We start from the raw sequence: 13,764 nt of genomic DNA, 5'->3' as shown, positions 1-13,764 counted from the left end.
GTCCAAGCTTCGTCATTCCGACGTGTGACACGTGTGTGTATGGTGTGCGACGATGTGCGGTAGTAAACAGATATGATGTGAAATCTGCGCTATATCGCGAAGTAAATTGATTATTTTTCGCATAAAGGTAACTACTAACCGCGCGGAGAACTCCGACCAAACATTGCGTGATTGTAGGTGTAACTAATAGCATGACTCTGTTTTACGTTTGCCGAATAAATATGCCCAACGGGTAGGAATGCAGGTTCTTTATATTCCCAGTAGTGTAATATCTCTAATACGGAATAAAGTAAAAAATAAGAAATAGTCGGCTGTGCGTAGCGGGGAATCACAAGCTGTCTGCGCTTGTGAATGTGAAGTATAAAAATCCACCGGTACGACAAAATACGCACTTCGTAAATACTGCGTCGTTATAGTTTTTCATTAGAGTTTTCGATTATTGACACTTGTTTACCGCGAATATGTTGGAGCCAGTTTTAAAGTACGTTTATTACGCTGTTGCGGCAAGTTTCTGGAACACTTAACGCAATCCTTTGCAGTTGCTCGCGACACTTGCATCTGACAAGTGATAAGTAAAGAGAGAAGAAAATAAAATCGAAATTTTTGGGTTTGACACGAAACCGCTCGCTTGTTTCTAGCTTTACAACTATTGTCTGACCGCTTTTTAGTGGCTGTGGAAAAATGAGTTCCAAACCAACTACCCCTGGAAAGGTTACCCTGGGTATGCTGAAGGGTGAGATTCAATGTATTTGTCTGTCGAGACTAATTTTTATTTCGCTCTCTATTGCCTCTTGCAATGTTTATCAAATCTTTGGTACTTAATTCCTAGCATGACCAGCATTCGGTGTTTTATTTTCCACAAACCAGCCTCTACATACTTATTTTATTTCTAAACTAATGTAGCAATTACAATTTGTGCCAACAGCGTGACGACAATATGGTAGCTAATTGTTTTTGTTAAAACAGGTAAACCAATAATGACCTCGGTGCCGGTGATCCGGTATCATGCCAGTGACAATGAACTTGAGGAGCTTTACCCAAGCACAGATGACGACGAGTTGTACACTCCGGAGTCTGAGCACCCATCGACAAAATCTAGTCCATGTAAAACTAGTCGGAATAGATCTGAGGATGAATTGGGAGAAGGCACTAGTCTGGGCAGGCGATCGGCAAGCGTCGATGGAAATTTGTCGGAAGGCACACCACCCACCGATCCATGGAAGATGTTATCCGAAATCAAGGGAAAGATAACAAAAACTTTTGAGGAAAAAATTTCTGAGATTAAAAGCGAGAGGAAAAAGAAAAAACGCAGAAGCAAAGATAATTCTAGTGTTAGTGATTCCGAAGACTTGGCTGACATCACCCCAACTGAAGATAATCTTTCGGAACAACAGGAACTGGAGTCTTCATCCCCTGTAAAATTCAGTAAAAATCGTTCCGCCAGATTCACAGGATTCTATAACATTAAGACTGGTCTGAAGACAAAAAATTCTGAAGAGGATAGTGTTGAGAGTGGAGTAGAGGCTGCGGAGCTCGCCGAGGACGATTTGTTATCAAAATCTAATTTGGATGACAAAAATTTACAAGCTCAGCGAAGCTCGGATGGTAATAAAAAATTACAAACACCTCTGATCAGACTACCTTTGAATGCTATTGAGAAGCTTATTCCACAGCGAGTAAAGTCCGAACCTGCATTGACTCAACTTTTTAAGAAAATAATTTATCAGCTTATCAGCGTTCCCATAATACTTCTCGGCGCGTATCACGTTATTCCTTTGCCTGAATACATAGTTGGTCTCATTGCTGGAATATTTGTTACAATCACGATTCAAAGAGCGTTAGCTCTAGTAACTCAGACTTTAATGACACCTCAGAAGATTGAAGACGTCAGAAGCGGCGACGAGCAGGTCTCTGTTTTGGAAATACCTGCAGCAGAGGAGCATGTCGTTTTGGATCGATTTGAAGGGTGGCTAAATCAGCTGCCATACAGCTACGATCCTGACAATTACCACGTTGCTAGAACAGTTTCAGTTTACTTCAGATTAGAAGGAGGCAGCTTAAAGGTGATGGAAACTAAGACGCGAATACCAAAACGTGAAGTTTGGGACGAGCCAAAACAGAACGTTAGATACATTTGGAAGAAAGTCTACACGCTTGCTAATGCCACAATTAAACTACTTCCGGAAGGGCTGATAAGAAGAAGGTAACTTATCACAGCTGTGCCTATACAATCCCTGGTATTGTTTACTTTTTAATGTGAACCCTCTAATTTATCTTATTTCTTCTTCTCCGCACAGCTTAGAATATGAAATATGACGTTTCGTTGTTACAGGAGGTGGAGTAAAAAGTATCCAATCTGCATAACATTCGGTAAGGATGCTTTAATTGAGAGTTCTTCTTTAAATGAGACATCTGAGGATGAGATTCTTCAAAAAATTGGCGTTGATGAAGATGGCACCATTCATGAAGAGGATGAGACTGATGAAGATCTGTCTAAGGATTCAAAAGAAGCTAAAGATGTTTTTGAAGATTGCACCGACGAGAGTGGTCAGAGATCAAAGATGTACATTTTTGCACGAACAGACAGACAGAAGGAAGATTGGTAACTCTCATCAATCTTTTATAATTTATAATGCAATTCGTTTGATTCCTTATGTCATTCGTTCACTAAATATTTCAACTTGCCTTGTGGGTACATATTGCAACAGTAGCTGCAAAATATTACAACTGGTTTTCACTGCATTGTCAATAGGTTTAGACGACTGAACGATGCTGTCAATACAGCTAACAAGCGTGGGTCAGTAAGTTCTATAAATGAGATAATCCTGGCAACAACATCGCCGCCTGTACAAGGCAACAACGAGAGTAAGAATTCTGTCACTACAATCGGATCGTCAGAAATTCCTAACGAACTGAGTTACAGTGCTTATATGGCGATGTACACAGCGGTAAGAAGAACATAACAGATTTTAATTTTTTTTCAGTCATATTTCGTATATTCATGCCTTCTTTTACAAGTGTTGCCATTCTATTTTAGATGACTGCTAGTGCGTCATCCGATTCTGAGAATAGAGAGAAGAGTAACATTACTTGGATGAATGCTCTTGTTGGTAGAATCCTATATGATATGCACAAATGTCCAGAAACTATAAGTTTGATTCAAGATAAAATTCAGCGTAAAATGTCAAACATAAAGTTGCCCTACTTTATGGAAAGTCTTCTCGTGTCAGAGTTAGTAATAGGCCAGGGCGCACCTGTGATACACAAAGCTTCTCAGCCTGTACTGGATCAACGCGGTCTTTGGCTTAATCTAGATATATCTTACGAAGGTTGTCTTACGATGACAACAGAGACGAAGGTCAATCTCATGAAACTCACAAGAGCGGGTTCGATTTCTGGTAATGCCAGCGACATGCCAGGAACCGATAAGCCAAAACCGGCTCGATCCCCCATGTTTGATAGTGACGTAGAAGATAGTCCAGAGACATCTACCGAAGAAGAAGATAATTCAAATGTCACTGTGCCCAACACAGCTCGAGATTCAACGTTAGTTGAACATTTATTTACGAGCACCGGAGATGTTATCTTATTGTTATTTGATGTCACTTTATTTTTGTGAAATTACAGGCCACCTCAATCGTCCGGTAGAAGGTTCCTGAATATGGTGGATAAGCTAGCCGCCAACAAATATTTTCAGCACGTGAGTTGACGACATTGGTTTATAAATTCTATTAAATAATGTATTCGACGCTCTATAATTGAGAAATTGATATGAAATTTGAATCGGTAGCTAAGCGTCTCATGTGTCTGTTACAGGCGACAGAGATACGCTATATACGACGTGCAATGGAGGGATTTTCTAATAAAGAGATTCGACTGATGGTCACAGTGTCCAGTATAGAGGGATGCCTCGTTTTGAATATACCGCCGCCACCTTCGGATAGATTATGGTATGGCTTTAGAACAGTTCCAAAAATAAGTTTAACTGCAAAACCAGCGTTAGGTGAGAAGCCTGTCAATCTGACTTACATAACGAGTCTTATTGAGAACAAATTACTGAGGGAATTTGAGAAGCTCGTAGTTCTTCCTAACATGGATGATCTAGTGATATCTCTGTGTCCCAATTATCCGTACGTCTTCTAATGTATTCATGAAAGATGTGTGTGAGAACTTGAAATTCGCGAGTATTGCAAAGAATCTAGGTAAATATTACTGTAAATATTGAAAGATTTTTGAGTAGCTGTCTACGCGAACAGAGATGGGAGGAAAGGGAATCACTAAAAGAACCGTTTCAACGAATGAATTTGAATTTTTATTGAAAAGTTTTCAAAATAATCCTTGCACTAACAAGTGAACGTAAGTGCTACATGTAAAGTTTTATATACAATGCCTGTTCTAATTATATTTTTCTCATCATTTGAAAACACATATACGAACTTTTTTCACATAATTCAATTTTCTAGCTTTAAGGTGCTCTTTGAATTTTCAACGAAAAGTTTTCAGCATTACCTAATTGGTAAAGTGAGACGTTTTATACCTCAGATTTAAGCAAAAACTTTCATTAAAAATTTCCTTTATTCTTCTGCTCGATACAGTATTGTGTTAAAAAGTATACGCCAACACATGTCTTTCAACATGTAGCGTGAGATTGATTATAGGAATTGAAGGTAAACTTTGATACAATGCAATGCATGTAAACACCTTATTCATAATTGCGTTAGACCATCGCTTGATTTTCTTGGTTGAAATTTTACCATTTTCCTTATTCCCCTTCCACCAGATATGCTTCGTCTATGAATTTAGGTATTTATGAATGAATTTATTGAATTTAGAAGATGCATCTCTTAAGCTCTACATGTAGAGAAAGATAATGAAAAAGCAAACAAAGACAGTTTCGGATTTAGTACATCTATGGCAGAATGCGATTATTGATGTGATTATTTTGATTCATAGGAGCTGTAGTGATCGCATGGTACTAGGGTAAATAATGTAGATCAAGCCTTTGACTTACTACATTGAAAGCGTCTGCTGTATGGATTGTAGTTTATTCAGTTATTGGTTTCTGCTGAAAGGGATATTTAGTGATTTAACCAATTCAAATTGGCTGTTTCCAAATAATTTTAAGAGATTCGGTGGTTTTCCAAACAAATATTGAAAATGAGCTGTTACATTGATTTTCTCGATTGACTGAGTAGAAAGGTATTGTTATTAACATTCTTTTATATCGATTTAGCAATTTTCATCTTGTCAACATACATATTGCATATCTTATCCTTTTTTCTCGGTAGTTTGACAAACACGTGATTAACTAACGCTGGGTTCGATACGAGTGTTCAGAATATAGCTGAAAACGTAACGATGAATAAGCAGGGTTACAGTTAGCAACAGTATTTGCACAGTATATTTACATACCGTTATGTAAATATCAAGAGGTTTGCGAGTTAAGTTTCGTAAATTACAAGGTAGATTGAAGTTGATAAGATTTTGAGCATTACAGAATTGACATTATTGGATCATGTCGACAGTGGTGTATTACAACGACTTTCCCTTCATTTAGGCGCAAGAAACGAATAATCTACTTTCAAAATCCTTTTTTTAATCCTTCGTCAATCACTGAGTGGTAATATTCTCCATTTGTCAAACTGATATAATATGTGTTGAATTATTCTCCGTTTACTTATTTGCATATTCTATTCTGTTTGACTTTATTTTCAGTACTATCTTAGTCACTGTTTCATTGTATTGATTCGAAAATTCACTTTGTTTGTGCGGAAACATCTGCTAAAAAAAATCACGTGTCTTCTCGTGGGTACTACTTTTTGTTCATTTATGTGTACTAATTATTTAGTAATAATATGTGATAACTTCTTGTCTTCAAAGGGTCGTGAAATTTTCAAAATACCAAATATTTATGTATATGTATGAAAAATACCAGTGATTTATTTCGAAGTATATAAATTTATACTCTCTGAACGTTACTCGGGATAAATTTATTTTCCTTACGAAATTAATGGGCGTAATGATTGAAAGATGCCAAAGCTTAAAATTTTCGGGTGACAAGCAACGGAAGATTGATGTACAAAAATCTCTAAAATGAAAAATACAAAAGGAACAAAAAACAAATTTCGATAGATTTGTTTTGGTAAATTTATGTATCATTGGTTTTTTGATTGAAATTGTTCCCTTGACACATATTTACCCTATATCTAATTAACTTTGCAGAAATTAGTCCAGAATGCAATTCTGGTTGTCTTATTATACTACTTATATAAATATATATATTAATATATTTTTCGGCACACCTTTACACAATGTATTATGACGAATATAAAATTTAAGTTTAAATATTTTTGTACTCATCGAAAACGAAATAAGAAAACCGAAAGAAAATATTTAAATAATCAGTCAGATCATTGTTTTGTCGACTTATCGTTCTGTTTGAAGTTACATGCTATCAAGAGTTTTTAACTTCCAATTCCCATTTACGTGGTCCAACTGATAAAAAGAACATTAATTTCTGATGGTGATAATTCTTCATATCTAGGTAATTTGCGTTTGTGATAAGTTCTTTCTTTCTGTTTCAACGTTATTCCCCACTCTTTTTTTGCTGTTACTGCCGCTCGAGGTCCGATCTATTGATGAATATTTACTTTAATAGAAATGCTATCAAATATAGATATCTTCAGCGGCGAATAAATTTTATCTTGCCTCTTTGTCCTTGCCAAGTCATCATTCCCTTATTATTTCTCATATCTATCGCTTACTTTCAAATTAAGTCTGCCTTTTGAGCGATACTGGTTGTGGGAATGAGGTGCTCATTTGGATGTTGACAAATCTATAATGTTATTATAATTGAATTAATGGACGTCAATAAGGTCCGCCCATTTTTTCAAATTTCGTATCCAAATTCTTGCTCAGTATAAACTGAGAATAGAAAATCTGTCGTGAAATCGGTAGTTAGCTATGGCGATAAATTTTCATCTATTAAAAACAGACGATTGGAGTATGGATTGATTGGGAAAATTAATTATACCGATTTACAGGTGATTCTACTGTAAATTTGCTTTCTTCTATAATCAACTCAACATTCCAAATTCATTTATGTATATCTAGGTTGCATTTTTTGGAACTTATTTTGGAATAATTGACTTACGTTATTTATAACGGGTTTGTGGTATAGTCTCCAGATAAAAATTTCGAAGCTTAAACTGCTAATATTCACGTATATCTTTACTAATTTTGTATAATTCTACGTATAATATTAATTCGTATAGCTGCCGTCCGTTAATAATTACGGAATTCAAATTTCAAGTGTGACTTTTTATCTGGATTATTCAATAGGTAAATATGTATTATTGATGAACAATATAAAATCGTTGTTTTTTTTACGGATATACGTGAATGTAATTGGCTTTTCTGTACGTGTTTTCAGTCTGGTGTTTTCCATGTAATTTGTTACGAAATAAAGTGTTATATATATTTGTTGAACGAAATATGGTCAATTATACTTGCACATATGTTCTGTACATTTATATATGAACATCCGAAATTCCAACTCATGTAATTTCAGTAACCTATTTTTTTCCTTTTCAATGCTTCAATTTCTCATTCGCCAAATATGAGCTGAGTTTGAACTATGCGCCAGTTTGTGAAAAACAATATCACGAAGTCGAGTCACCCACAATTCCCTAGTTTCGTCGTAGAATTTTTTATCGTCACGTCGGTATGAATTGAAACTGCCGTAGTTTTTTTGGAAATAAATTTCTAATTAAAGCATCAAATAATTATTTCGTGTTTACATTACGCAATGTATTTGCAATAGCTTGATATAACAACGTAACCTCTTTTTGAAATACAGACAGCCATTCGGGTCGTAAAGAAAATTAGCTCAACTGGTCAAATATCGGCAATCTCTACAGAATTGCACTTGCGCAATGTTATTCTAGAAACTTCCTTCCTTACCATCCAGAGCACCAACAGTTACGTTCGCATCACAATTAAGAGATGGCGCTGCGATATGTTTAGAGAAAATTGCGACCGAGATCTACACCTCTGTCGAATACAGCTCCGGTTGTTAGACGATATAACGATCAAAACCTTTCCTAGAAACGATTACTTAAAACAGTGTCTTTGCACGTGTGCTTGTGTAAATTAATGTGCGAAGGAGCAACCGACGCCCGTAGTGGAACCGTAGCGAATATGAATACAAGCAGGTTTGATCGTCCGAACAATTAACTTTCGATGTCGAGTGACATGTGTAATTAATTAAATAATTGTTATGGTATCTGCGGTGATTTAATTCCTCGTTGTGTCGTGCAATTTTCATTCCAAATAAAATCAACAATGTCTACGTGACTCGAAAGCGACGATTCGAATCGATCTTGGCATTAGGTATAATATACAAGTTTGTCACCGGGAAGGCGGTTTGATCCGCAGGGCAAAAAGTGTTTCTCACCGTACAAGGCGATGCACGTGATTCACGAAGCTTGTGCTCGCGAGCTTTGAGAGTTCGCAGTTAAACGGCAAAAGAAAACAAAAACAAAAAAGGAAGACTGGATATTTATCGAGGGGTAAATAAAACCGATCCGCGTATCTACGTGACGACCTCTCGGAATTTAGATGAGACGCGTCCTCTTCTCGGTTCCAACCGCGCTTCTTGCCCGTTGTTTAGCTCGGTTCAAACTTTTTTACCCGGGCCCGTCACTTCGACGTCTCCGAGAAAATATTCAATTTGCCGTAGTACCGCATGCCTTTATACAGCTTATACGTCCTTGAAAATTAACTTCGTCGCCGATCGGCTTAAATAATAATTTGCAGCGCATAGCTGCGAGCCCCACGTTTTTTTTTCTCTCTTCCTCTCTGTGTACCATATAACCCCAAGGAATATATATACGATGTACGGAAAATAAACACAGTTGCAGTGCGCAGTAAAGTAAATTACTCAAAACATTATGGTGAACTCTATGGTGGGCCGGAGTGAAATATATTATGTGCCAATACTTCATCAAATTCGAGATGTGGGTGAGTTTGAATAAAATTTTTTGACTTTTAAATACCTATGATGATGAGAACGATGATATTAATAATAATAATAATAATAATAATAATGATAATGATAGAACATGGATTTTCGCATGAGCAATTTAGTTTTTTATTCGTTGTTTTTACACATTAAATAAAACTGATATAGATTTACTTTATCCGTTGTTTTCTGTTTTTTTTTTTTTTTTGTTCGTTTTGATAAACCTCTAATAATACAATAATATCACAGTTCAGAGATCGATCGCTTAATACAACAAAGTACAATCGTGGTATGTACAACCCAATATACAATACACATACATACATATACATAAATCTATGTACACTATTTGTTTTTTCTTTATAGTCGTTTTTTCATTTTCCTATACTTTTTACATCGATACATTACACGCATTATATTTAAAATAAAAATAGTAGATCACTTTATCAATTCAAAACTGTATAATCCTGATCACTGATATCTAAACATATGCGTAATCGCAGATTAAGAATCACATATTATTACAGGCACAATTCGCCTGATTATATAATATTACACGAACCGCGAAATAGTTTTAAATAAATTGAGTCTCTCATCTTTTATATCGATGGTATGCTTGTTACGTACAGTACCAACTACACAAAAATTCACCATATTCGCAAAATTATTCGTCCATATTAAAAATATACCGTGGATATTAGCTCTTTAACACGCAAGGAGCGGACTGCAGCTCTCTGACTGCCTCTGCCCAGGCTTCCAACCTCGGTGCACAAACCAAGGTCAGATCTCCCAGCCTTTTCTTTGCCATTATCACAAATTCTCCTTCGCCATGACGCGCGTCGCACAAACTAGGGACTCGTATTCGGACCTCCTTGCGATAAATGTCACCGGTGTCCACTTCGTTGTCCTGTAACAAGTATAATCGTAAAATTAATCCATGTTTATATGCATGAGAAAAATTACATAGCAGGTACAATAATATCGCGAAAATATCGTGTCTGTACCAAGTCGTCAACAACGATTGAAACGACCGAAACACTTACGGATCAAATCCACCGCAGTATTCTTTTTAAATTTTATGCTGCCAGTTTTTTATTTATTTTTTTTGTGTTATCACTAGTTGACCTTAATTTTTGAAATCATCGTTTAAGCGATTGATTTACCCCTCTTTTAGCTGTCTCTAATATCAAAGAAAAAATCCATCGTACTTACGTCGGCTAATTCGTCGACGCGTCGGAGCATCTTTGTCACCCTGAGAACGAGCTCGGCGGCGTCGATTTCGGGTCGTTTTTCGACGGCCCTGACGGTCCCCCTGGCGACGAGGTCGCTCTGGCAATATGCCTCGGATAGTTCCTCCTTCGAGCAGGGTCTGCACTCTCCCTCGTCGTCGACGAGGTGGGAGAACTCGAGGTCGTACTGGAGCTTCACCCGGGTTCGTCCGACGGTAGGCGGCTCGTCGGCCTCGACGTAGAGGGCGGCCACCGGTCCTCGGGAATGGAAACAACGGTGCAAAGCCTCGTGCTTTCCGTCACTCGGGTTGTAGACAGGCCTCAGGGTGCCCTTCGCCTCCAGGTAGACTCGCGCCGGTCCCGAGACTTTCACGCAACCCCGGAAACTTCGCCCTCCGCCACCTTGCAACACTATGCGAAGCGCTCCTCGCGGGTAGCGCCAGGACACCGCGCCTCTCGAACATCGAAGATAAACTGGACGGACTCCTCGACCCCCGCCTCCACTGTTGGAAATAAATTTGACGATTAATAATCCCGAACTTGGAGGAATTTCAAAGCGCCCGTAATCGCTTTTCGAACACACGAGATGTAGCGACATCTCCGTAAGTTCCCGGTTTTCGGGCTGTCGGGGAAAAGCACTTATCCGAACCTGGTATATCGATCCTTATCCGCTGGATCAATTTTCGTCGATCGTCTGACTTATTACAATGCAAATACACCAGCCTCTGTACAAGTACCCGATTTTGGGGCTGAAAGTGTATACCCCAGGCTCTTAAACTCCGTAGCCGTACTGAATTTAGTGCTATCTCGAAAATATCTGTGACAACACATGGAGAATAAACGTCGTGGTCATTTGTAACCTAGGATGTCGAAGTATTTGGAAAATATTGCTTCAATTATTTCTCATATGTTTCATGTCTATATAATCCGCCTCTGACCAACGAATATATCCAAGATCGAGAAAATGTACGAGTCTCATTCGTATAATACCTATAATAAATGTACCTTCGTATATATTATATACGCATATAGATGTATATACGTGTATATATATATATATATATATTGAATATATAATATAATTTACTTCACGCGTGGCTTGTATATGATTTGTAATAAGTAGGAAAGAAAAATCTTGCTTCAAAACATAACCAGTTGTACGGCTTTATACAAAACCGGTTTCGCCTCATGCGACAAGGGAAACACCCCGTTCTCATTATCATTATACATCCATATATACATATATATATACGGTATGCATGTATGTATAATGCATATTACACCTTTGGCGCTTTGGGAATAAATACAAGCCGAAGAAGGTGGCAGTTAGATACAGGATGTGGCTATATTAAAAACTCGATGTCGCGCGTAGCGTATCAGTCTGAAATCGGGCGAAAATTTTACGCGGTTTGTTATTAGATCTTTGTAAATTCTGTAATCGATGATCGTGTAAATGGACAGGTTATTATTACACACCTAGGCCTTATATAATTCTATACGTATCGTATGCCGGGGTAAATATTGACGGTTAGACGAACAGAGAGGTCTAGTTATACTCTTTCCCTGACACGTGAATCAACACAGAATCATACGATTGAATGAAGAATTTATATTCACGTTTACAAAACTCCACTAGACTCGATTGACGGTCAAAGATTCTAAATTTCACAATATTTAAACCTGTTTCGAAACCTGTTACGCTCTATAACGCGTTGCGAATGTCAAACGATTCTGTATCGTCACTTGACTCAAGTAAATTAGATAATATTGTCCAGAAGTGCCGTGAAATTGAAAAAGGAATTGTATTTTTAACGTGCAGTATTTCGAATTCTTTGATTTGAAACGATTTGTCCATCGTGTAGAAAAATGTTTTCTATTCCGTGTTGTACTTGCAAAATTTTACAAAAAAAACGATTTTTTACTGCTAATAGTAATGGAGCTGGTTATAAAAATTGAAGCAAGTACTGCCGAAGGAGAGAACCATTGCAGTTCAAAAGCACCTGCATATTAGCCGAAATGATAAAACTGACCTTCCGACCCAGTCGCATTGGTCAGCGGGAGGAGCAGCTGCTGCAGTATGCAAATGTGTCGCGGCTGGAGCAGCATTGACCGCAGTTTGACGAAAATGTAGTAACAAAAATCCAGCAGCAGCGAATACGAAGGCGTAAGATGGCCACCTCGGCTCGGACCTTATCATCTTTCGACGAACTTTCGCCTCCTCTTAATGATATTCTTCACCAACTTCGCCACTGTCGTTTCTTGAATTGTCCTAATAATTTCTCCGACATGTACGAGGATGAACTTGGGAGTGAATGGTATTCTCTTTGCCCGATTACTGTTAATCAGCTATTATAAAACACACCGTCGGGATATTTCACACTTCCCGCACTTCGGCAAACTTCTACAATGTCACACTATTCGCAGTTCATTGACGATCATTCGTTGTTTGTTATCAGTGGTTAAAATCGGAGTATCTACCGTTGCATTTACTAGTTCATCATCGTCAGCTTTGTGCTTCTTCTTGTTTTGGGACTTTGTATTACTCGAAACGTACGTGTGATCGATTTAAACCGTACCGCGTCACTGTATCCATGAAATCACAATCAAACACCGAAGTGACACGAAGCAGAGCTTTTCTCTTACGCTTTATAAGGCGATGATCGGCTTTGTTTCGTTGTATTATCAGTCAGCGTTTTCTGTACTTGTACTATCATCGGTAACGCGCAGTCTTCATCTGATCCACTCCAATCGTGAATATAATCCTTTTGTAGCAAGGTAAGCACATTCGCTGTCAACCTTCTCGAACAAGGCCGGTATAAAAATCCAAACGGTAAAACACAATACACGTTGGTATTGATCCTGGATTTAGGGATGGAGAACGATCCCCTTTCGTAATGTTAAAAGGACGTCGTTGTCGTTGTCGGTGAAAATTGTACGGAAATCACCTCAGGCATAGTTTTATTCATATTAAATCCGCATTTGCTTATTCGTACTATAGTTGGTATTATTATACCGAGACACACTTGCAAATGTACAGACAAAAGCAACGTTACACTGGCAAAGTGTGATTTTCTCTTTATATTGTTTGCTATTTTTCTTCTTTTTTATTTTTATTTTAACAAGGATGGCGGAAAACTATTTCAGTAGGTGACGTTTGCTTTATATTCTAACTATTTACGTAGAAAAAAAAGGAACCAACGTGTTCACTTCAACGATGTTATTGTCCTTTGATTTGTTTCGAAAGGAGAAACCGTGCAGAGGAGAAGACTTTTGGTCGTCTTCCGTCGACATGACTATCCCTGTTTGAAAGTCGAGCGGGAACTGTCGCTGAAACCACCGACAACGACTGCCTCGTTCTCCAGCCTGCTTCTGCCCCCTTCGTTCGTCTCTCAGATCTTTTGGTGGGGGGTCAAAAACAAGATGAGGGACGCGGGGGACCCGAAGGGGCACTTGAACGCGGTGCTGTACACACGCCATCTACCGTGCCTGAAACACGCACACACGCGACACACG

At 38.0% G+C, this 13,764-nt stretch overlaps 3 protein-coding genes across 6 annotated transcripts in view; 2 read left to right on the top strand and 1 right to left on the bottom strand.

The window, feature by feature from the left end:
* The first annotated feature begins 7 nt into the window (after nt 1–7).
* On the top strand, nt 8–7,549 carry LOC107218146 (testis-expressed protein 2). 4 transcript variants are annotated; one of them, XM_015655919.2, is made up of 8 exons: nt 11–127; nt 669–733; nt 967–2,203; nt 2,333–2,602; nt 2,753–2,948; nt 3,038–3,546; nt 3,628–3,700; nt 3,817–7,549. In XM_015655919.2, the coding sequence occupies exons 2-8, from the start codon at nt 682–684 to the stop codon at nt 4,141–4,143; spliced, it is 2,664 nt and encodes an 887-aa protein (XP_015511405.1). In that variant the 5' UTR covers nt 11–127; nt 669–681; the 3' UTR covers nt 4,144–7,549. The 4 variants fall into 4 exon arrangements, with proteins under 4 accessions (XP_046587535.1, XP_015511405.1, XP_046587534.1 ...); XM_046731577.1 differs by having other exon boundaries at nt 31–127; nt 639–733; XM_046731579.1 differs by lacking the exon at nt 669–733 and having other exon boundaries at nt 8–101.
* A 540-nt stretch (nt 7,550–8,089) lies between these two features.
* The window catches only part of LOC107218147 (rho GTPase-activating protein 44), a 79,769-nt gene continuing 74,094 nt past the window's right edge, over nt 8,090–13,764 (top strand). The window contains exon 1 of the mRNA XM_046731565.1: nt 8,090–9,021. The gene's annotated coding sequence lies outside the window, so the exon portion shown is untranslated. The remainder of the gene's footprint in view (nt 9,022–13,764) is intronic.
* LOC107218153 (meteorin-like protein) lies at nt 9,128–13,598 on the bottom strand. Its single transcript, XM_015655929.2, has 3 exons — nt 12,282–13,598; nt 10,235–10,754; nt 9,128–9,929 (listed from the first exon to the last, which is right to left on the bottom strand). The coding sequence occupies exons 1-3, from the start codon at nt 12,446–12,448 to the stop codon at nt 9,720–9,722; spliced, it is 897 nt and encodes a 298-aa protein (XP_015511415.1). The 5' UTR covers nt 12,449–13,598; the 3' UTR covers nt 9,128–9,719.

The sequence above is a fragment of the Neodiprion lecontei genome, chromosome 2 (assembly GCF_021901455.1).
Source record: "Neodiprion lecontei isolate iyNeoLeco1 chromosome 2, iyNeoLeco1.1, whole genome shotgun sequence".
NCBI lineage: Eukaryota > Metazoa > Arthropoda > Insecta > Hymenoptera > Diprionidae > Neodiprion > Neodiprion lecontei.
Note: the sequence above shows the minus strand (reverse complement) of the source record. Positions and strands in the feature narration are given on the sequence as shown.

Bases quoted from the DNA above. Each gene is read 5' to 3' on its own strand.
- LOC107218146 (XM_015655919.2), top strand. From the start codon at position 682: ATGAGTTCCAAACCAACTACCCCTGGAAAGGTTACCCTGGGTATGCTG. The intron at 2,603-2,752 runs GTAACTCTCATC...CATTGTCAATAG, and splicing joins GACAGACAGAAGGAAGATTG to GTTTAGACGACTGAACGATG. The intron at 3,701-3,816 runs GTGAGTTGACGA...TGTCTGTTACAG, and splicing joins CCAACAAATATTTTCAGCAC to GCGACAGAGATACGCTATAT.
- LOC107218153 (XM_015655929.2), bottom strand. From the start codon at position 12,448: ATGATAAGGTCCGAGCCGAGGTGGCCATCTTACGCCTTCGTATTCGCT. The intron at 10,755-12,281 runs GTCAGTTTTATC...TATTTCCAACAG, and splicing joins CAATGCGACTGGGTCGGAAG to TGGAGGCGGGGGTCGAGGAG. The intron at 9,930-10,234 runs GTAAGTACGATG...TACTTGTTACAG, and splicing joins GCGTCGACGAATTAGCCGAC to GACAACGAAGTGGACACCGG.